At 52.9% G+C, this 23,673-nt stretch overlaps 2 protein-coding genes across 7 annotated transcripts; one reads left to right on the plus strand and one right to left on the minus strand.

Moving 5' to 3' along the window:
* Positions 1–756: 756 nt before the first annotated feature.
* On the minus strand, positions 757–21,828 carry UNC5CL (unc-5 family C-terminal like). Of its 2 annotated transcripts, none has more exons than XM_007197909.2 (9): positions 21,667–21,828; positions 8,551–8,996; positions 7,727–8,027; positions 6,723–6,985; positions 5,910–6,011; positions 5,581–5,648; positions 4,613–4,713; positions 4,348–4,461; positions 757–2,478 (listed from the first exon to the last, which is right to left on the minus strand). In XM_007197909.2, exons 2-9 carry the CDS (start codon positions 8,933–8,935, stop codon positions 2,256–2,258), a joined length of 1,557 nt encoding a protein of 518 aa, XP_007197971.2. In that variant the 5' UTR covers positions 8,936–8,996; positions 21,667–21,828; the 3' UTR covers positions 757–2,255. The 2 variants fall into 2 exon arrangements, with proteins under 2 accessions (XP_007197971.2, XP_007197970.2); XM_007197908.2 differs by lacking the exon at positions 21,667–21,828 and adding an exon at positions 12,614–12,695.
* Positions 11,967–17,208, plus strand: TSPO2 (translocator protein 2). 5 transcript variants are annotated; one of them, XM_057554039.1, is made up of 5 exons: positions 11,967–12,055; positions 13,316–13,472; positions 16,069–16,261; positions 16,614–16,755; positions 16,994–17,208. In XM_057554039.1, the coding sequence occupies exons 2-5, from the start codon at positions 13,394–13,396 to the stop codon at positions 17,192–17,194; spliced, it is 615 nt and encodes a 204-aa protein (XP_057410022.1). In that variant the 5' UTR covers positions 11,967–12,055; positions 13,316–13,393; the 3' UTR covers positions 17,195–17,208. The 5 variants fall into 5 exon arrangements, with proteins under 5 accessions (XP_057410022.1, XP_007197973.1, XP_007197972.1 ...); XM_007197911.1 differs by lacking the exon at positions 11,967–12,055 and adding an exon at positions 12,896–13,017; XM_007197910.2 differs by lacking the exons at positions 11,967–12,055; positions 13,316–13,472 and adding an exon at positions 14,000–14,669 and having other exon boundaries at positions 16,049–16,261.
* Positions 21,829–23,673: the final 1,845 nt, after the last annotated feature.

Here is a 23,673-nt window from a genome sequence, read left to right on the forward strand (position 1 = left end):
CTCCAGCTGTGGTGAGCGGGGGCCACTCTTCATCGCGGTGCGCAGGCCTCTCACTGTCGCGGCCTCTCCCATTGCGGAGCACAGGCTCCAGACGCGCAGGCTCAATAGTTGTGGCTCACGCGCTTAGTTGCTCCGCGGCATGTGGAAATCTTCCCAGACCAGGGCTCAAACCCGTGTCCCCTGCATTGGCAGGCAGATTCTTAGCCACTGTGCCACCAGGGAAGTCCCTCCTTCATGGCTTTTATTCACAATTCCAAAAGACTTGACACTCTTAAAGTGATTTGTTCCAGGGTAGGGAGTAACACAAAATAAAGATGACTCTGGCTGGCATGGAAAGCAAGGAATAGACAATAGGAGGAAAGCGGAAAACTGTACCAGACTCCAGGGGAGAAAGATGCTCTTAGTAGTTCAATCTTGAGCCAAATGAAGAGGGAGAAGGCCAAGGTACTAGCCTGGAGTGGCTGGCAGCCCCCGATGCGGTGGGAGGACTAACAGAGAATGGATGGGGTTAGGGGAAGAGGGAGAGGGGGAGAGGGCCCCACCCTGAAGGCTTGCTTCTAACAGAAAGGGAAGAGAACCTCCCTGATTTACCACGCTGGAAGCACAATCTACAAAATGCTTCTCTCCAGCCGGCCCCCATCAGTACAATTTTACCGCATAAAACCATTCATACCCACATTCAAATTTATCAGTCTGAGCAAAATACAGCTAGCAACAAAGAAAGGCAGTTTTCATATTTTATTATACAATGTTGTTCATCATAGAAAAAGCTTTAATATTTTTTAATTAAATACAGAAGAAATTGTTAGTGTTGCCAGAGAGATCATTTGTCTGCCCTTGAAAAAATTAACAACACCTGTTTGCAAACAAAAGAATTGCTTAAATTGAGTCAAATCCTTTGTTCTTTTTTCAGGACCCAGACTACTGATTTATTTTCTATACAGTGTCTAACACGTAGTAGGTGCTGAATAAAGAGTTGACTGAATGGGATGTTCTTTAATCCCTATCCTCTATTTCCTGACCCTAAAGTGGATCTTGACTCATGGGGTAAAATCCCCACCCATCCATTCCTAGGGTAGACCAGTGTCTCTCAATAGCCTTTGATCCTTAACCGTGGTTTAGAGACACTTACCTGAGGGAAATAACTGAGGATTTCAGAGAAAGAAACACACAAGGGCAGGTACACTAAGTAGGTATAGACAAGAAGATGCTAAGGCCAGGAGTACAAGAGAGACAGATTCAGGGACAGAGCCACTGCAGGGGCCAGCGACAGCAAAATGAAGTCAGAGAGACTTAAAACTCACACAGTTCAAGATAAAGAGATTAAAAGGTTGTACAACAATAATAATCTTGAAGTTTCTTTTCAGCTTTGATGTTTTCTGACAGAGATAATGGCACAGAGAGAGGAAGACAAGGCAAGGATGGGAGGATAAAGAGACAAAGGAAGTCAAAGGAGACAGGTGGACAGCCAGCTATGACTGTCCATCTTTAGATCTGGCCTTGAACCCTTGTCCTGCTCTCACCTCACACCCAGCACACTGGGCTCCTTGATGACTCAGCACCCCACGCTCACCCGGCTCCTACTGTAAGTCCAGTCACATCCCCGCCTTCCCCCACCTTAAGATCTCACTCTTTGTAAATCATCTCTCCTACATCCTCCATGATGCTTTCTCACTGCTCCATCCCATACTCAGCTCCCTCCCTTCCCAACTCCTAATGCAGGTACAATTCATACCACATCCACATCCCCTAACCACAGGGCATGTGCTGCTGGTTTAGTGTTTGCCCTCAGCTCCTACGAGGGCATCTTGGTTCCCACAGGAGAACTGTGGTTTCCACAAGGCTCCAAACCCGACCTCATATATTCCAGGAGTCCCCATGACACCCAGTCCAGTGCCGGGTATCACTAAGTGCTCAGTGAATACTTGTGGACTAACCAGTCCCCAAGGGGTGCCAACAGGGCAGCCTAACAGTCCATTGGTCTATTAAGTAGCTTCCCGGAGGCTGGCCACGCTGGGGCCATCTCCTGGGCTCCTGCGCCCCCTGCCGGCCAGGAAGGGATCTGCACGCAGGACGACGTGGGCCAAAAGGGTGGTCCTGACCCGAGGAGGCGTCCGGACTCGCGGTGGCCCCAGGCACCGTCCAAGGGTCCTGATGAGGTCGGTGGGCACAGTCAGGAACTGCAGCTGTTTTCTTCCTAGGTGTAGAGGCACATCTCAGTGGACAGAGCTCCACCCTGCCCCATAGCGGGGCTCTCAGAGCTTCTCATCCAGCTCCAGGCCCTGGTTCTCCTGGGCGACCCAGCAGACCCGGGCTGGGCTATCGCTTTGCGTCCCCTTCAGGTAGTTCTGGATGACGGAGGCGCAGTCCAGCCGCTCCATGATGGTCATGAGGTAGTGCAGCTCCTGCAGGCTGCCGTTCTGCTCCTCAAACAGCTCCAGGATGGCTGCCGCGGGGCTGCGCTGGCAGGACAGGAACCTGGCCGGGAGGGTGCGGGGAGGAGGTGAGGGGGGGGAGGGGCACTGCAGGGAGATCCACCCCCTCCCCCAGCTCTGGTCCTCATCCTGCTCTTAACTGCCTTCCAGGGCGCTCGGGATGGTGGGAGGGCCCAGGACTTGAAATCGGAGATGGCCCTGGCTCAAAGCCTACTCCCCTCTAGACCTCAGTTTCCTCTTCTTACACGAGGGCTTGGGTGAGCGGACCTCTAAGGTGGCTTCCAGCTCTGATGTTCTGTATTTGCCTTCTCTACCCCACACCCCCAGCCCAAACACACTCTCCCCCAGCCCCCCATCCCAGGCCCCATCCTACCCATCACTAAGGAAACAGTTGCTCCCAGGTGTGACCCTCCCCTGCTCAAAAACCTTCCAGAGTCTCTTTCACCTACTAACCAAGCCCCTTCCCCTGACTTTCTGGCTTACCCACCACTTGGCCTTGCCCTGTTTTTTCTGACCTTTTCTCCCTGCTCCCATCGTGAAGCTTCCTTTTCACCTTAAACACACCAGACCCACCACCTCCTCTCCTCCTCTCCTCCTGCAAACAGGAAGGTGGATCCCCTACTTCCCCAACACCTGTTTCTGAAGCCCTCATTCCCACCTCCCAGGTGGAGGAGACCATTCTGCATCCCTCAGTTCAGACTTCTGGGCATAGCTCCCACAAGTCTTTATTATTCTTTTTTATTTAATGGAGATATATAGTTGACCCTTGAACAACACCACTTTGAACTATGTGGGTCCACTTATATGCAGATTTTTTCAACAGTAAATACTACAGTGCTACCTGGTCCCTGGTTGGTTGAATCTGTGGAGGCACAACCGTGGATATGGAGGGCCGACTATAAGTTATACTACGATTTTCGACTGCATGGAGGGTCACACCTCTAACTCCCACATTGTTCAGGGGTCAACTGTAATTGACATAAGTCTTCATTATTCTTGCTTCAGCCATTTTGTGTCTCTGTTTTCAACTTGCTATGCAATATGGGATACATACAGTAAGGTCAAAGGAGCACTTGCCTTGATTTTTTTAAGCTCTCTGTATCCCTTACTAGAGGGTGACCTCCTTGGTTCTGGCACCATATCTCATTCATCCTGTATCCCAATGCTTAGCATAGGTTTTCCAGGACTTAGAAGGTACTTGATAAAGGTTTAATAAATGGGTGATTTTAAAATCTACCCTATTTTCCAGATCCAACTCTAGTCCCATCTCCTGGGTGAAGTCTTCCCTGACCACCCGTCATCATCCGGGTGCTGGGGCTTAGCTCAGAATTGGTTTACTGATCTCTCTTGAGACCATGGCTGCGCTGTCCCCACTACTGCTAATGTTTATTGAATTAACCTGTGCCAGGCACTCAGCTACATGCTTTATACACATTATCCTATAGTCTGCCGTTCTGCCCCTCAGGGCACAGCATGTCAAGCACTCAGTATGTACCAATGACTTACATGTCAACCGATCCATTTTTGAATATTTATTGAACCAATATTTATGTATTGAACACCAGCCATGAGCCAGGCATCATTCTAGGTACCAAGAACACAGTGATAAAATAGAAAGATGTCCAAAGCCTTCCTGTGGAGTCCCTTTCACTTCCCCTTCTCCTCTCCCCTGGCCTTTTCCTCTCTCACCTGCCGTGTCCTCTCCTCTTTGTAGCCGTGAGAACGAGGACTGCTTGGCCCAAACCAATGAGATCATTGTCAATGAAATCAACCCTGTTCTGAGAAATAGGGTGGGGAGTAGCCGCTCCCTGACTTTTAAGTCACTCTTTTGTGAATGGTCCAGTCTCCAAGGGGTCCTGAGAACACCCACCCCAGTCCACCCTCCCCCCCGTGCAGACCTCATCCCTCTTACCGGATTTTCATACCACAGAGCCCCAGGTGGGAGGCCAGTCGTCGCCAGTCATTGCCAGTGATGCTGTTTGGCTCCAACAACATCTGCAGCCGCTCGAAGAGCTCTGGGGGCAGCCTGAGGCAGGGGGAAAGGGTGTCCTTGGAGGGGAGGATCAAGAGACCCAGCCTGGTTCCACAGACACCTCAGTGCTGTGCTCGCCCTGCAAGCCCAGAGGCAGGAATCCCAAACATCCCCCGGGCAGCAGCTCAAGCAACCACCACCTCACCTGTTGCATGGGGGTGGCTGGGTCACAGGGGGTGGCGCTGACCAGGATTCCTCCTCCGATGCCTGGAATCTGAGGATTTCCATGTACTTGGTCTCCAAGCCCTGAGCCAACAGAGGGGCAGGGAACACACTTAGGGATCATGAGACATCCCTCTGAACAAGAAGCCAGGGCACCCATCTCCATGCCTCGTGTCTCTCCTTCAGCCTGTCACCGGAGACACTTAACCAGGAGACACAGCCCCACCCCAATCAACACCCTCTACCCTCTGCTTCCCCAACCCCACAGCCTTCAGCCTTAAGTTTGCTCAGAGCTCTTTGGGACCTGGGACATGAAGACCAAACAAGGTACATTCTAAGACACCAGGAGAAGTCCTGGGTGGGGTCAAGGGCAGGGGAGGTCATCTAATAATAGAGACACTGAACTTGGGCATACATGCCCCCTTCCTCCATTCCTCCTCTCCTTGGTTCCTCCTCCCCAAGTGATACCCCGAGGGGTATCTGCCTACTCTCCAGTAAGATACCGCATGGTTCCCCAAAGACTCTCCAATCCTGATTTCTTCATGTCTTCCCTCGGGAGAGTGGGATCTCTAACTCCCATCCCACCTACTCAAGACCCCCTTCCTGGGTCACTCTCCACCTGAAGATACACAGTACCATCTCTCAGATGTAGACAATCTGTCCAGAAAGAAACCACTTCTCTTTGATGCCCAAGTTCCTCCAGGTTGGAAGAAAGGGTTCATGTAGGGTTTGGTTCTTTTACCCTCCTGCTAGATTCATCCAGGGATAGACAGGAGAGTCAAAGATGGAGGGTAACTTGGAGGCCAGGCAGTCCCTGCCCCTGGAAGAATGCCCTCTTCACCGGCTTGATTATGTGATTAGAGCCATACTTCCTAGGCACCAGACCCTCGCCCACTTTGCCCAGGACTCCCCCAGGCCCTGCCCTTCCTCTGCCCCTCAGCTCCAACTCACATCCTGGAAGGTGTGCATGGTGACAATGATCTCATTGGTCAGTGCTGAGCAGTCCTCGTTCTCATTGGCTACAAAGAGGAGACGTAGCAGGTGAGAGAGGAAAAGGCCCAGGAGAGGAGAGCAGGAGAGCAAAAGGGACTCCAGTGTAAGGCTTTGGAAATCTGAAGCAGCTGTGTAGCCCTCCATCTTTCTCTCTGCAGAGATCTGCTGCGGCCCCTAACCTTTAAGAGAGGGTCTGCAGGCATGACCGAATGAGGAGCTGTAGGGCTCCAGGGTGACCAGGAGGGGAGAGGAGAGGGCAGGAGGTAGACACGGGGCTCCTGGGCTACCTGCTTTTCTCCGGAAGCAGAAGGAGCGGAAGGGGCACTTTCCATGCCAGATGTGCAGATGGGGAACCAGCTGGCAACTGCTGTCGTCCACGTTCTCCCAACCTGGGGAGGGGGCAGAGGGACAGAGGGCCTCAAGAGGGGAGACTTCCACAAGGGTTTAAGGAGGTCACCCTGTGGCAGGCACTGTGCAGGGCGCTGAGGGGAGGGATGGGGAGGGAGCAAAGGCAGGAGGGTGACTCAAGTGGATGGGAGGCCCCAGAGCCTGGGTGGGGACCCTGGGAGCGGTCTTCCTTCTACCAGCACCCAGACTCCTCCCCCCACCTCTCCACCCTCCCCTTCAACCCCCTCCCTCCCATCCACTAGCCCAGGTGCAGCCACGCATGCGCGCCCTGTCCACACCCCACAAACACCCTTAGCCCCACTGTCAATTCCCACAGCCAACCCACAAAAGAACGAGGGAAGAGAAGACTGGGCCTCCCCCTCCGACACCGGCTCCATCCAGGTGGGACAAGAGAAGCCTCCCACTCCGTCCCTGCCCCTGCGGGTGCAACGCCTCTCCTCTCGACACCCACTTGGCTCAGCTGGCCTCCCACGGAGGGAGGGACCGGGGCTTCCTCAGCAGAGGGAGGAAGTGGGAAAGCCGGGGCCTCCAAGAGGCAGCAGCAAGAGCCAGAAGGCCCCCTTGAAGCTGCTGCCTGCCCAGGAATCTCAAAAAGAAACTCGAGGCCCCCAGGTTTCCACCACAGGGGAGGCGCAGACCCTTCCCTCCAACGGGCTCCCCGATGCGCCGTCGCCTGGCCCTGTCCCCCTCACCCTCGGAGATGTATTTGAGTTTCAGGCACTGGTCCCCTCGGGCCCCGGTGAAGTCGAAGAGCTGGCAGGGCCCACGCAGGCGCCCGCCGTGCGGCTGCTCATTGGTTACAGCCCACCGCAGGGCACAGGGTGTGTTGTTGAGGAAGTAGACGCGCAGCTGCAGGTGAGACTGCCCGGGGGCCAGCGGCGAGCAGAACACGGCCAGCTGCAGCCACTTCCGGGCTTCCCTGCTCACAGCTGCCTCCAGCACACAGGTGTAGAGGCTGCGGGGAGAGACGGTGACAGGGACCGTGCACAGTGGGGCAAGGGAGGCTGGGAGACCAGCCCACCTGCCACCGGGCTCCCACCGCACCAGGGGCCGCTGTGCGGGCTCCCAAGGAGGCGAGGAGAACATTCCAGGGCATGTAGGGAAGAACTGGGGTGGAGGGGTCGGCTAGGGGGAAGGGACGTGAGTCATGGCACAGTGACTGTCCCTGGGTCGGGAGAAGAGCCAGCATGGGAAAGGAAGACACTGGGCTCAGGGCCACCATGCATGGCCCTGCTCTGGTCAGTGGGTGGCAAGGAGACTGGGAGGCAGGGGGACCTAAGACCCTAGAGAGACATAGCTAAGGACAGGCGTGCCATGGGCTAGAGTCTCAGAGAACTGGAGGGGCAAACCGCCCTAGACAGCTTGGGGACAGTCCTGACCAGGGGCACAGGGAAGAGACAGACAATTTTAGAGACAGAAGTGGAGATGGGACAGGCCCCATCTAGACACAGGACCAGGGTTGGGCCAGACCCTTCTAGACAGGCAGAGGGACCACAGTGGGACGCACGGTCCTGGATGGGGTTGGAGCAAGATAAGCTGCCATAGGCACCAGGACAGAGGGACTGGGGAAGGACAGGGGGATATGGGGTGTGCAGGTCATCTTGGACAGATAAAGGGGCAGACCCCTACAGAGAGGTGACGATCAGGCAGACAAAGAAAGGGGGCAGGAAGTACAGGCTGACGGGCTGGTGCCTACCTGAAGTGGGAGAGGTGGATGCGACATTCATCCCGGGAGGTGTGGTCTCCTGGCCGCCCCAGCGGCTTCCAGGCCTTGGCGTCCAGCAGGGTCGTGTTGCTGCTGTAGGTACAGGCTTGGCTGGGCTGCTGGGCACAGTGCTTGAAGGTGAGGGTGCAGGGCTTCAGGAAGGAGGCCCCATGGGGGCCACATGCCACCACGGGGCTCACCAGCCCCTGGGCTCGGGACAGCGACGGGGCGTCTGACAGATCCCACACCAGGATCAGTGCCACCCGCTCCTGGCGGCCCACAGACACAGCACCTGGGGAGGGGGAGAGCTGAGATGGGCCCAGCAGGCAGGCACAGCCCTGCGGCAGAGGAGGCCAGGCCAGAGTGGGAGAGGAGGTGGGGCGGGAGCCCAGGAGCGGGCGTGCAGCAGGGCACTTGGAGAGGCAGTGTGGAAGGAGAACAAGGTGATTGTGACTGACTTGGGATGTGACCCTGAGCAAGTCGCCCCCTTCTCCAAGGGCTGCTGCCAGCTCGCTCAGGGCCTTGTGTGAATTTGCAAAAGGTGCTCTTCCTCCAGACATTTTACTTCCCTTTATGGGAGAATCATCATAACACACCGTTCACTAAAACAAGGCCCTTTACCTCCACCTGCCACAAAACTGTCGTAAAAAATATGTAATATATCCATCTTTGGAGTCAAGAACGTCATACTAAACATATAAGCAACTTTCAAAATTATGAAGATGTCTCTGAATGGTGCTCCCTTGGAGTTGGTGCCCTTGTCCAATGTGCAATGTGAACAACTGTACGCTGAGAAGGAAGCTGGGTGCTGTTACCTGGCGGGATGAGCAGGGAAATGCCCGTATCCTGGAGCATCAGGCAGCCACCGCGGTGGTCCACCTCTCGAGCCGAAAACACCAACAGCTTGTGCATCAGCTGTCGGATGACAGTCTGGCCTTGGGTGGGCGTGTGCAGTTCCTGGTAGAAGGCAGCCATCTCCTGCAGCGAGGCTGGAGGGCCCTCCGCAGAGGACTCACTTTCAGGTAGGGGAGTGGGATGGGAGGCTGGCTCCTCTTGGCTCTCCAGCTTCCAGCAGGTGCCCAGCAGCCGGCGAGGACAGCGCCATTGAAGGCACTGGGCCAGAAGGACAGCACTTGCCACTGGAACCCCCACCAGCAGTAGGAACTGGGAGGGTTGGAAGGAACTCTCATGGGAGCACATCCGCCTGGTCACTTGATGCTGCCAGTTCCCCTGCACCCCTGTGCCAGCCGAGGCCAAGGGCCTGGGGGGAAAAGACGTCAGTGTCAGGTAAACCTTTTCAAGGTCGTGGAGGCTAAGACTTGACTTCTAAACGGCTGCAATGAGGGATCAAATTGTCTTCATCCCAGCGCACCCATGCACCCCGATCAGATCAATTTCTTTAACGGAAATTAAAGAAATTAATTTCTTTATTAGTTTCTCTCCCTCTCTCCCTCTCTCTCTTCCTTAAGAAACTGCCATGGCTCCCCATGACCTAGTACATCAAATTTCTCTCTCATGAGACAGAAAGAGCTTGGGTTTGGAGTTAGAGAATGTGAGTTCAAATGCCACCTTGGTCACTATTGTTTGTGAGCTCGTCCTATTGTTTAATGTGCCTCAGTTTCCTCATCTGTCAAAATAGCTCCCCATGTAGATGGGCTCACATAGGAAAATCTTAGAGTAGAAAAGCAAGTCACAAAGAGCTAGACATCCTCTGATCTCATTAATGTAAACAACAAAACTATATACAACTGTAGATACATATTTATGGGTGTATAGATATAAATGATAGAGAAAGGTCTGGAGCAGTGCTCTGTAATAAAAATATAACGTGAGCCACAGATGTGCTTTTAAGCTTTCTAGGGACCACATTAAAAAAGTAAAAAGAAACAGGAGAAATTAATTTTGATAATATATTTTATGTTACCCAATATATTCAAAATATTATCATGTCAACAGGTAATCAATATAAAATTACTGGGATATTTCACATTCTTTTTTTCATACTAAGTCTTCGAAATCCATGTGTATTTTACACTCACAGCACATTGCAATTGGGCTTCTCTCTACTTCAAGGACTCAGTAGCCACATGTGCTAGTGATTCCTGCCTGGGACGTGCAGGTCTGGGAGGACACACCCCAAACTATTCCCATTGGTCATTACTGAAAGAGATGAAAAATTGGGGAGCTGGAAGGTGTGAAAGAGGACTTTCTATTTTCTTAAACTCTTTTCTATGTACTCTTTGAATCCCCCCACCAAGCGTGTCTGTATATTAACTTTGTAATTCTTTTTAAAAACGAATAAAAGTGAAAAAAAAAAGCCTCTCAGAGTGATGGTGAAGATGGCATGAGATCATGTGGAAATCATTCTGTAGATGATAAAACCCTGTCCAAATATGTTTGTTTATTTATGCCCCTCCTTCTGCCAGAAAGGTTGGAGCGTAGTTCACAGGGATATGTAAAATACAAGAGTAACAAAAGTTAAAAGTGGAAGCAAAAAGAGAAAGAAAACCAAAGGTGGGGGCCTCCGGTGAGGCTCACCTGGTTCCCAGCATCAGACTGGGGCCTTCCAGCAACTTTCCCGTGAGGATGTCAGCTCTTCCCCAGGCCCTTCAGAATCCACTGCCTCCCCCTCCTACTTTCCCTCTTCCTCCCTTAATTTCCAACACCTCCACCCTCGGGCAAGACCAGGCTCCTCACAGCTCATTAATTCTAGCCTCTGGCCTTTGGTCCTGCTGTTCTCTGTTTCATGCTCTCCTCACCTGCCTCATCTACCTGCCTGGACCCCTCCTGCTCAGGAGTAACTGCCATCCACCGTCCCGGCCCCCACTCACCAGCCCTTGACAGTCTCGCCCTCTGAAATCTCTCACCGCTGCCTCCCACCATACTAAGTAACTCTTGACCATATGCTGTCACGTGTGGCTTTCCCACTCAAATGAACAATTTCTGAGCACCAGCTGTGGACCAGGAACGGTGGGAAGCTCAGTCCTGCCAACAATGATGTCTTATTCGGCTCTCATGGAGCTTCTGAGGGCATGGGATTCATTTACTCCGAGGCTGAGTTCTATGAGACACCATATCCTCCTTCGAAGTCGCCAGGGTCCCCATGGTTGATTCACTAGGATCTGCACTAGTGAATCATCCCTTCACTTATGCCACCCACCCAGAGCTGAGGCCTTGCCCCAAGCCTCCTGCCCCTTCCTTGCCCAACTTCTTCCTTCCTTCTCAGGGCCCATGAAACCTAAGCCCCCTTCGCATCTCCCCCGCCAATCCCCAACAGGGGCCACAGCTCCTCTGTATTGTCAGGATGGAGCACTGGGGCGGGATCTGTTTCCCCCAGTGTCCTCATTGAAAATGTAGACAAGAAGGGAAGGTGTGGCATTGCTCCCTTGGCCTTAACATGCAACCCTGCAGACCGTGCCCCTGGCTGGGGACACAAGTGAAGTAAGTGAGCCGGCGATGCCTGAATCTGGTGGGGATGGGGGTCGGAGCCGCAGACTTCCCTTTACGTCCCATCCAATCCTTTCGGTCCTTCCATAGTAAAGACAGTTGGAATTATAACTGTAATAATAATAGCTAACATTCACGGAGATTTGCTGAGCCAGTGTGTTAAAGCGCTCTACGTGGCCTAGCTCATTTGATCCTCACAGCAGCTTTATGAGCTAGCTTTTATTTTTATCTCCATTTCCCAGATAAGGAAACCAAGTTATCTCCCCCAGGGAGGACAGAGGGTAGATTATTAAGCTACAACTGAAAGCAGAAGGGAAGGATGAACAAAGATGACAAGAGCTTCCAGAAACACTCCCTTTCTCTCCCTGCCCCTTCTTTTTTCCCAGGGTCTCTTCGTTTCCACTTCTAGAGGAAATGAAGTTAGAAGAGAAAGAAACAAAAATAAATACAAGGAAAAATAAACATAAAGAACTAAAGGCACAACCTTGGTGCCACAACGAGTGATGCCCCCCCAACCCCCTGCCCACCAAGGCACCAGCAGCAGGGGATGGGCCAGCTTTCTTTCTTGGGAAAGAAAGGAGGGGCTTTCCCTATTTCTATAGCAACAACCGTTCCAGGGCTTCCAAAGACCAGAGTCCAAATCCCCTCCACCCCACTGGGTGGCGCAGAAGAGTCCCCTTGCCCAACCTTCCAACCTGGAAGGCCTCTCACAGGGGCCCATTCATTACCTGGCCGGAAGCAGGTTAACTCCTCCCCCAGCTCAGCCCCGCTTCTCCCAGACTGACAGCTCTCCAGGCTGCGTTGGCCCTCACTCCATTCTCCCCTTTGCCCCAGGAAGGGGAAGGGTCTCAAATCTATTAGCACAGCAACCAGGTAAATGCAGACGGAAGCCTCCCAACCCCATGGCTGACCCTTTATTACCCAGGCCTCTGGTTTGTCTTGCCCCAGACCCTTGATCATGCTGGGTAGCACTTCCCCAAGATGAGGGTCCTTTAGGATGCTGCCATCACCTGTCCCTAGGGAGTTGCCTCCTCCAGCACAAGGATCCAGGCTCCTGCTGCAAAGCTCTGCTCATATCCTTTAAGGAAACTCTCAACCCTTCTCCCACGTCACTGGTTCTTATTGTGTCTACTCCTTGAAAGATCTCCAATTACTGAAGTACATAAAAGGTACCAGGATGGATGAGTCCTAATCTAAGTCATGGGCAGCATTCATTAGCATAGTTTATATTTCCATAGTGCCTCCCCTTGGTCCTCACACCCACTGGGCAGTGGCCCTCTCCCAAGCCCCTTCCACCTCTCCTCCTCCAGCACAGGGTCTCCACACTCCGCCAGGCCCAGCTGAGCTGGCCTGGCTCCTCCCCTGAGCCCCAGGTGGCCCCATCGCAACGCTCACCCCACCCCCAGCTGCCCCAGGGGGTGTTCACATTACCGTGTAGGTGCTCCCAGAGGCTGCCGGCTTTTCCAGGAACAGTAGTTCCTTCTCTGAGAGAGAGGTCAGCCAGACCCCGTCGCCAAGCCAGCGGACAAGTGGAGGTGGGCGGGGAATCCAGGCAGGAGTGGCCTGGCACTTCCCGCTTCCCGGCAAAGTCCTGCCTCTCAGCTGCCCTAAGGAGGGGTGGGGAGTCTATCCCTGTCTATTGGCAAAGTCCAGCCAAGGTGAGGGAGGATCGCAGGAGTCAGAGGACTGGGTCTAGTACTAGGTCTAGGACTAGTAGTCTAGGTCTGGAAGGGAGGGGACAGAGGGAGACAACCTGGGTACAGGTGAGACCTCTCTAGAGTGCCCTCTGCTGGTCAGTGGCTGTCCCCCGCCAGAGACTATTAAAACGACACAAGGTAAGAGGAACCCTAACCAGGGCTTCTCAAACTATAATGCGCACGAACCGCCTGAGCGACCTTGTTAGAATGCAGGTTCTGATCCCGTTGGTCTGGGGTGGGGCCTAAGGTTCTACATCTTAGAAGCCCCCAGGTGATGCCATTGCGGCCTGTCCGGGGGCTTAGACAATACCTAGTTCTACACCCTTCCTGCACAGATATGATGGTGGAAGCACCGAGTTAATGACCCACAGCTGCTGGCGGCATTGGGGCACAGCCGTATCTGCTCCCTACCCAGTGCTCTTTCCACTGCCCACAGGGATGCTGCCACTTGGGGGAGAGTTGAACTTCAGGCCGTTTGCCAGCCTGGTCCTTCCTTTGACACTCTGCCACTGGAATGAAAGCTCCCTGTGCAGAAGGATGTTTTTCCAGCCATTTGCTCTGTATCCTCAGCTCTCAGTACAGCCGAATCCAAAGTAGGTGTTCAATAAAGATTTGAATGAATGAATGGGCCAGCTGAGAGAAAAGGGGAGGCATTTTGGATCCAGACTGCCAACACTGAACCCAGTGACCCACCTGCTGGCTGTGTGATCGTAGGCTAGTTGCTCAACCCCTCTGAGCCTCACTTCCCTTGCCTGTCAAATGCACATAATAATATTTACTTTGCGAGGGATAATGATGGTCATTACTGAGCTAATAAATATAAAGTGCACACCACGAAATGGTTACTCAGTAAGTGGTAACTTGTCACTGTGGTCTGGCCTCCCGCAGCGGAGGTCACTCCCCCAGCCCTGTAGTGATCATCTCCCATGGAAAATAAGTAACTGCTTCTGCTTTCGTCTTAGTTAACGATTCTCTAGCCTCTTGTCCCGGACTGCCACCCCCTCCCCTGGGCTGCCTTCCCTGGGAGAAGGGGATAAACACCTCCCAGGGGTGCCCAGGTCCCCAAAGTGGAGAGATGGGGCAAAGGAATGGTGGAGAGCAGCCAGCCTGGGGAGAGGACCTCATGTCTAAAGGACAAGCAAGGAAGAGGTGCTCAGAACTTTGATAGGAATGAAGAGCGGACGTGTTGGACTTTGCTGGACAAAGGTCTGTCTGAGTCACACAGGAGGCTGGCTGCCTTTTCCTCTGAGTCACGAGGTTCTAGGGGTTTGTGAAACAACTGTCAAGCTCAACTCCAAGCCAACTAGCAGGCAATAACCAGGGGCTGTGTCCATGTCTCATGAGATCATTTCCGAAGCTGGTGCTTGCCTCACTGGGGACAGCCCCAGTTACAGCCCCAGTTCTGGGGAAATCTGAGGGTCCCCACCACCGCTGTGGACACAAAGCTGGTTCATGGGATGCAGCGACTACAGGCATGAGTAGTCTGGCAGCCTGGGGCTCAGCTGTCGCAGGGGGTCCGGGTCCCACAGCACCAAAGCCTCAACAGTTCCATCAAGGGGACTCCTCCAGAGGCCGGATCTAGAAGACCAGGGCATCCCCTGCTGAGAGGAACGCTTCCGGGCCATGCAGGCAGCAGCCTGGACTCCCCAGCCAGTGTCACCACCCTTGTCACTGGAGAAGGGCAGGCCAGCTAGGAGCCCCACTCCACCCTTCTCCCCATCCCCCACCCTCCTCTGCCCTCCACACATCTTACATCCCCAGCACTCAGTCTGGGAGGTATGCTGCCTGAGGTAAGGAGAACACAGGCCTGGGAATAAATAAAGGGGCGCCAGGAGTGGGGAGGACAGGAAAAAGGGAAGGGGGGTCAGGGGGAACCTCCAACACTGGATAGAAAAGTAGAAAACACAGACATAGAGACACAGGAAGGCAGAAGGTGAAAAAATGGACGGTGAGAAGCAGAGAAAGATAAATAGAAAGATGCACAGGCAGACAGGGTGGTTCTCCCTGTCTCCAGAACCTCCAGGACATGTTCATGGACCCTTGACAGGAAAGGATGGAGTAGGCAGTCACTCCAGACACTGAGAATAACCACATTTTTTTTCCTTCTAATCCTGTCAGTCATGGGGAGGAGGCTGAAATATCACGGGCGAATGAGAAGCATGGTGTTGGGTGGGGGCCTTGGTTGGAGGAGGGTCTGTGCATCATCCTACATGCGAAGGACATGCAAAGCAACATGCAAATGAGCATGGCAGTGTTTTAATCAAAGACCAAGCAGTGGTTTCCTTGAGAAGTCAGGCCACAAAAAAATCTGGGTGGTTGTGTTTGTGGCCCCGACCCTCTGGAAGCAGAGAGATGGAGGGGGAACCTCCCCCAGCTCCCGAGGGGAAGATGAGAACTTTGGAGAAAGGAATCTACAGTGTCACTCAGCTGAGTTTGCATTTGGGCGGGAGCTCGAGCAGGGTGGGCCCCTGGGGTTTGCTGGTCTGGTATAGCGAGATAAGCCCGGGGCAGTTGGGCAGGCCGGTTCTGGACTAGAAAAGACCCCCAAGGATCTCTGGCTCCTGCCTTCCAAATGTGGTTCTTCCAGTTTGGTTATGTCAGCTTGGTTGAGTTCAGTCTGAGACACTGTCCCCATCAAGGGTTTGCTATGTACCTGGCCAAGTGCCACCCACTGAGAGAAGCACAAAAGACGGGCCTACCTGGACCTGAGATCCAGGAGTCAGACACACGTTGGGGGAGAGGAGTCTTTCACTAAGAAGCAGTTATCAATACTAGACAGTACGCTCCCAGTGCCAAATAAGCAGTGTGGAGAAAGGAAGTCTATGGAGGGTGGAAAAGGGGGAAGGCAGTGTGGGCTCAGAGGAGGAAGATGTGGCTCACCCAGTGGGGCCTCTATGAAAGATAGAAAGATGCACAGGCAGACGGGCTGGTCAGCCCTGTCTCCAGCACCTCCAGGACATGTTCACGGACACTTGACAGGAAAGGATGGAGTAGGCAGTCACTCCAGACACTTAGAATAACCACATTTTTTTTTTTCCTTCTAATCCTGTCAATCATGGGGAGGAGGCCCAGGCCAGGCCTATGAGGGGCCCAGGCCAGGGAAGAGTGTCAGGTAGGAGGAGACAGACGGGCAGACACGGGGAAAGGACTAGGAGAAGGCTACCATCAGTGTGTTCTCTCCCTCCCCAGACTGTACCTCCTCAAGGAGAATGTGGCCTCAAGGGGCCGCCTTTGTGGCCCTGCCCCTCCTGGGGCCCACCCTGGTCTGGCTGCTCACCCATCACTGGATGTCTGGTTGGTGTGACAGCCCGAGAAGGCTGCCGTGGTGCCCATCCCACAGAGTCTTGCTGCTGGTGTGGACAGCCATCTACTCTATCACGGGGTGAGTGTCTGTTTCTCATGCCCTGGGGTGGGAACAAGTCTCCTATCCCTGAATTGCTGCCGTACACTGACCTCTAAAGGGATGGTACCTCATCTTGCCTCTTCTGGGGTGTCCCCTCTGTGCCTGCCTCGGATTCCAACCCCTCCCTCTTCCTCTCCCCTCTCCCAGTATCCCCATCCCTTCCCCCACCTCCCCCCCACCCCCGGCTCTCAAATGATGCCCAGACCCACTTACCCCGATTTCAGCCCACAAGGATTCCCTCTTGGTAACCGAAAGGCCCTAAGCCAGAGGGCTTTCTCCTTTTACCATAGGACACCCTCCTCCGAGCGTTGCTGCCACCATCTCTCCACAGATATGCCTCCTACCTGGTGTGGAAGGACCTGGGAGGGGGCTTTGGGCGGCCCCTGGCCCTGCCCCTCGGCCTCTATGCTGTGCAGCTCGCCATCAGCTGGACTGTCCTGGTTCTCTTGTTCACAGCCCACACCCCCGGTCTGGTAAGGCACCAGTGCTCAGCAGTGGAATAGGGTAGGGGAAGATGAGGCCACCGGGCCCCAGAAGCTGATAGCACAGCAGGTCAATCAGGTGTGGGCAGGTAACGGTTGGGCAGACTTCTCTGAGCTTCCGTGGCATGCACAGAGCACTGGGAACTTGGCTCGCTAGGTCCAGGGTGCTGCAGAAAGGTCGAGGGCCGGTTCCCAGGGCAGCCTGCCTGACCGCCCTGCCCCTGCCCAGGCCCTGCTGCACCTGCTGCTGCTGTTCGGGCTGGTGGTGAGCACGGCGCTGATCTGGCACCCCATCAACAAGCTGGCTGCCCTGCTCCTGCTGCCCTACCTGGCCTGGCTCACCGTGGTTTCTTCCATCACCTATCGCCTGTGGAGGGACAGCCTTTGTCCAGAGCACCAGCCCCAGCCCACGTGGGAGAAGAGTGACTGAGGCAGGGGGCAGGGGAGAGGAGGAAGGGCCAGGGTGGGGATAGAGGAGACCTCAGGCAGGGCTGTGGAGCTAGGGTGGGGACAGTGGGGGGTGGGGAGGTGGCAGGGCTTGATGAGTCCCTGAAGGTGACTCGCTCCAATGTGGCCACTGTCCTAGGTCCCCTGGTGCCACTTTCCATTAGGATTCAGAGACGTGGGAAAGGAAGGAAACTTATTTCACACTTAATATAAAATAATAAATTCTGTGTTAATAAGAATTAATTTAGTAGTATCACTAAATAAAATCTTAACTATCTTTGAGGGTATGATGTGAAATGTATACTTGAGTGTATGAAGTCCAGGGCTGCAGGGTGGGAATAGACGTGTCTGTACATCTGTGTGCATGTGCACACGTGAATGAAGGTGTGAGCGCACGTGTGGGAAGAGTGGGCACACCATTTCTGTTCACATGCCCTCACAAACCTGACCCCAAAATTTAGGACTTGGATTTTTTTTAACAGATATTTTTGGGTCACACTGCAAGGCTTGTGGGATCTTAGTTCCCCAACCAGGGAACGAACCTTAGCCCCCTGGCACAGAAAGCGGCAAGTCCTAACCACTGGACCGCCAGGGAATTCCCAGGACTTAAATTTTTAATTACCTGAAAAGTAAAGTGTTTTTGAAAAGTTACAGAAAATCAAAACCAAAAAGTAGATAAAGTAAAAAAGGATACCAATTCCACTTGTCAAGCTATATATTATATTGATTATATATTTTGTATTATGTATCATATATAAATATAAATATATATTATGTATCACATATAAAATATTATCTAGTCTACATTATATTAATTTTATTTAATTAATTTATTTTAATTACTATATTATATTAATTTCACTAATAACAGTATCATAGTATATATTATAGTTCTATGATATATTATACATTATCTTTGTCATATGAAGACCTTCTGTCATTATCTCTGATAAGATTATAGATCTTTTTATTTTTGTTTTCATATACTCTTATACTATTAGTTTTTTACATCAATTAATTATTACTGTAATAAGAAAAACTGTTGAAAAAGGAGACATGTAAGCCTCGGTGCTGGCTAGTGAATTCAGAAGGAGCTCCTTGTCCAGCCTTCTCTCTTACTTCTCTTTCTAAACTTTCTTATTGGCTTTTTTATTTTCCTCTCTTCCCTCCTCTTGTTTTCCTCTCCTCTTGTCTCAAAGCCCTGATGGTGGCAAGAAGTGACTGCCCCAGGGCTGGCTCCCCAAATCTTAAACAAGGCCATCTGGAAGTCCCCGGCGCCTTGTGGAAGGAGCTTTGAAAAATACCAACCAGACTCTCTAGGGAGGGGCTTGGGCATCAGTGTTTTTAAAACTGCCAGGACCCCCTCATGTGCAGCCTACCTGAGAAACACTGCTGAGGGTGTCCCAGAGCCATCTGGGAGCTTATTAAAAATGCGTATTCCTCGGACCCCACCCAAGACCTAGGAATCAGAACTTTTGGGGTGGGCTCCAGGCATCTTTAGATTTAACAAGCTCCCAGCACTTCAGTCAGCTGCTCGCTGAAATTTGAGAGCTCCAGGCACGGATGGTCTTTCAGGGCCTTTTTCGCTTTGACAACCTTTGGTTCTGTGAGCTGAGTTCTGGGTCTGGAACCAAGGACCACACAGGGGGAATAGCCAGAGGACATCATCATTTGAGAAGGAGACTGGCTGTTCCTGGAGCTCACCAAGTGAGGACAAGCGAGAAGGAATCTGCATCCTCCCCGCCTCCACTAAGGGCGTGTTCTGCCCAGCTGGGCACATCGGTCACCGGCATTCCTGGAGGGCACGCACAGTGTCCCACCCACCTCTGTGTCCCCAGCTCCAGAGCAGCACAGAGCACAGAGAAGGTGTTCATACATCTTTGTTGATTGGTTGATTGAATAAATGAACACATGATCCCATTAAAAGACAATGCCGACCAGCACCCCACCAACACCTACACCCCACTCTAGACCAATTGAAAAAGCATCTCTCTTGGGGGAGGGAAAGGCATTAATAGTTGTTGAAATTTCTCAGGTGGTTCTAATGTGCGGGCAGATTGAGAACAGCTGCCGTGGGGCGTTGCTTCTCAAAGTGCGGCCCAGTGACCTCCTGGGGCCCTTGTTGACGGCCTGGACTCCAGCCTGGACTCCAGACTGGCTCCAGACTCACAGAATCAGATGAACTTGAGGAATGCGGGCCATAAGGTACAGTGGTTTGCAGTTCCAGCCTTGGAGACAGACCAACTTGGGCTTGGATGTTGACCCTGTCATTAAGGTACAACTTCCTTCACTGTGCTTCATTTTCCTCGTCTGTAAAATGGGGACCTCAGAGAATTTGGGGTAAGAGTAAATGTGTCTGGCACAGAGGAGGTGCTCAATAAATGTTAGCTGTCCTAGGAGGGGACCCCGGGAGGCCACCTGTTTAATGAGCACCCATGGTTCTGATTCACACTGCAATGGGGACCCACCCTGCTCTGAGACCGCGGAAGTACTTCCCAGACTTCCTAAGGGCCGGGAGAGTGAGTGACCTTCCCCGCAGGTCTGTGGGCCAGGCTGACCAGTGTTACACACACAAAATGATGGGCTCTTTATCTTACACATTCACATGGATTTTGACTTCCCCTCAATCAGATTTTTTAAAGCTTTTAGTTAAATTGATAACTCCATTGATCCAGGTAACTGTTTTAAATTTATAAATGTAATCTATAAATACTGATCGAGGACAGGCTCAGGAGCCACACTGCATGGATTCTTATCCTAGTTCCACTTAAACAAGTCTACACCCCAGAAGTATTTGTCATTGTCATTACCATCACCATCTCACGTAGGCATTACAGATACTTGCTACCACATTTTATTCACGTTGCCAACTAATTCTAGAAATTAAACTGGCCCTCCGAGAGGATGCACCATGCCTGTCATGTGACTATGACCTCTGCAGGGCAAGCTGATACCACAAGTCCTGGGGTCCAGATGCCTCTAGTTTTGGATATTGGCCCTAGAAGGAAGCTTGATTTGGGCAGTGTCCCAAGCCCTGGAATAGCATGACTGCCTGGCACAGCTTCCTGGCTTTGTGCAAAAACAGCTGGAAAGGGCAGGATCTCCAACCCCAAACTCTTATCCTCTGACCCCAAAGTCATCCTTAAAATCCCCCTCAGCACCAGCTCTTTGGTTCCTGAGTGCGAGCCTCTAATCCTCCAGCCTCCCCACCTGCCTGGCCTCTTGCCCTTCCTCTACCCCGCCTCCCAGTTCTGAGCCCGGTTTGGAGTACACACTGCCCTCAGCCCTTCCTCTCCTGTTACCTAGAGTTGTGCCCAAATCGAATCGGAGCTGCCTTCTCTCTTTGCCAGATGTGTCCCGGGATTCCACCATCCAAGTCACGTGTGTGTGCGTCTGTGTCCTTGGGCAGTGTTTTTCCATTTGCCTCTGAGTGGGCACCTGGTGTCTGAATATGATTCACTCGGTGGGTAGGGGAGAGACAAGGCCTTCACCAGTGTCTGGAGAGGTGGGGAGCAGCTCCAAGTGAAATAGCAACCCCAGGAGGCAGTGTGATGTCTCATTCTACTGTATCCTAGTTCCCTCTTTTCTCCCCTGATCCCTTCATTCTTCTTCCTTTTGCCAATGTCTGCAGAATGGGGATACATAGGGGCAGGTGAGGTGGGCAGACCGGTAGGTGTATGTCCAGTGGATAAACGTTGGTCAGCTGGGCTGGGAGGCGGACAGAGTGCAGGAAGTGTTTTCTCTGTGCATCTCTGGTCCCTCCTACCTATGAGCAGGTAGAGGTGATGCCCTAGTGGAGGCGTAAGGCCCCCGAGTACTGTCAGGCCCGGGCCAGGGCTCCAAAGTCTTGCTTCCCTTGTGGTGGCCACCATCCATTCTATCTCCTGGGGTTTCCCTGCACTCCAAGCCCAGTATCAGAGTCTTCCCAGAGATCCCTTTTCCTGTTGTTCCAGAAAACAAGCACAAGACCCTTTTGTTTTAAAGATTTATTGCTGATCCTCATCAGTGACGAACTAGTTACCCATCCAAACAAAGCCTGACTTTGGGGGATCCACTCAGATCTGGAACACCCCTGTCACCTCCATCCTCAAGCAGAGTCCACCGAGGCGCCTTCCCCCTACCTAGATTTCAAGGACCCTTCATAACAGAGGTCCCCTCTTCTGGCGTGGGAGTTAGGAGAAGCCCTCTTTGTCACGCCAGGAGCCTCAGTGGTATCTAATCAACCCCGTTTGTCCCTCTAGTGTCTATATCTGTGAGGTCCCCCAGCCTGCCCAGAAATGATCTGCTCAGAGGAGCACCCGAAAAAGCCCCTCCCCCCTCCACCTTCACCTACTCCAACACATTTCTAAGGGCTGAAAGTCTCCTCTCAAAAGCTGACTGTTAAGTTTATTGCTTTCTCCCAGTAGGTTCTTCGGCCCTGCAAACACCCTTTCAAAGGGGAACACTATTACTCACCTTAATGGGCATGATTCTTATCAGCTCACTCTCCTCAAAGACTCAAAGCACCCGCCACGGGAGCTGGGCGGTGCCAGGAGTGGCCACTGGAATGGAAGACCGCGGTGACCAGGAATAAAGTCCCAGGTGTCACCATTTTCCCCAGGGCGGTGTGTCCTGCATGGCCAGCCAAACGTGATGTCCTGCACAGGAGGAGACTGGAAACTCCCGCCTGCCCTGTGACTCTAGAGGCTCCTCCCTTCCTGGCCTCAGACTCTGGAGACCCTTGGCCCCCATCCCACACCCTGCCAAGGCTCTTGGACACCCCTGTGTTTATGTCAACAGAGCGGTTGCTAGCGGGGGCAGGCTCCTGCCCGCCAGGGCGGTGCCTGGTGCCCGTGGCCCATTGTTTGTGTACCTCGTCTTGGTAGTGACCGAGGGGCGGGCACGCCAGGGCTGGGTCTCTGGGGCAACGCATTGTTGGGGGTCCCAGCTGTCCCTGCACATAAAGCACCCACTCTGTCAATGGGCTCCCAAGGTATCTTCTTTCGCAGAGTGAGAATGTAAACCCTCCCCTGGTGAGGCTGCTATTTTCCTCCAGCCCACCACCCCACCCTGGCCTCTCTACTCCCTTCCCAGTGAGGGCAGCTCGGCAGCCCGCCGAGACCCAAGGAATAGCCATGCCTGACCCTGTCTCCTCCTCTCAGCCACCTCCTAGAACCTTGGAATATTTTCTGAAATGACCGTGGGAAATGGGCCAGGGAGAGGCAGGCCGCAGCTTACCCTGGGCCTAACCCAGCTCCTCCCAGACACAGAGAGGGGCTGGGGCCTACAGAGACAGATTGGGAGAATTCCCTTTTGGGTTTCCATCCCCACTCACCCGCTGTCTGGTGTCTCTATACCTATAGCTCTTACACACACACACACACACACACACACACACACACACACACACACACACACACACACCTCATATACTAATTGCTTCCAGAGCCCAATCTCCCTGCAAGAACTCCTTCTCCCCCTAGTCCCCTTCTTGCCCCTCGTCCCTCAGAGCCTGGCCTCAGGGGTCCTGGTAGCAGTCGGGACTAAATGGTGAAGGAGTTAAGACTCAAAGCTCTGCTCTCACTAGCTGTGTGACTTTGGGGGCAAGTCACTTAACCTCTCTGATCTCAATTTCCTCACCAATAAAATGAGGATAATAATAGTACCTACCCCGACATCCTCATGAGGAGTAAATGAGTTCATTTACGTGACCTGCTTAGAGCCACGTCAAGCCCCAGGGAGGGTTGGGCCCGTGTCAGCTCTCATGTTACTGAATTCCAGGCAGCATAACCCAGTGGGAAAAGCATGGAACTTGGAGGCTGACAGACTTGGGTTCAAATCCCAGCACTCCACTGACCCCACTGAAATAAATAGATACCTTGGGCTTCCCTGGTGGCGCAGTGGTTGAGAGTCTGCCTGCCAATGCAGGGGACACGGGTTTGAGCCCTGGTCTGGGAAGATCCCACATGCCGCGGAGCAACCAGGCCCGTGAGCCACATTGCTGAGCCTGCGCGTCTGGAGCCTGTGCTCCGCAACAAGAGAGGCCACGATAGTGAGAGGCCCGCGCACCGCGATGAAGAGTGGCCCCCGCTTGCCGCAACTAGAGAAAGCCCTCGTACAGAAACGAAGACCCAACACAGCCATAAATAAATAAATAAATAAAATTTAAAAAAAATAAAAATAAAATAAAATAAAATAAAATAAATAAATAGATACCTTATTTCCCAGTTTCCTCTTCTGCAAAAGGGGTGTATTGATAGAAACATACCCAACAGTGTTAACACAGGGGGCTGGGGAATGCCTGCACTAAAAAGGGTATAGTGGCAGCTGCAGGAGCTGGAGTCCGACTCCTGGCACCTGATCCCCCAGATTAGCTACTGCGCTCTGGGGCCAGCAGGGGAAACTGGACTGACTTGGAAAGGAGAGCCACGGACCAGGCAGGAATGTGTGCCCCCAAGAGCTGCCATAAATAGCCAGAGGGAG

Source organism: Balaenoptera acutorostrata, chromosome 10 (genome assembly GCF_949987535.1).
Source record: "Balaenoptera acutorostrata chromosome 10, mBalAcu1.1, whole genome shotgun sequence".
NCBI classification, from domain to species: Eukaryota; Metazoa; Chordata; class Mammalia; order Artiodactyla; family Balaenopteridae; genus Balaenoptera; species Balaenoptera acutorostrata.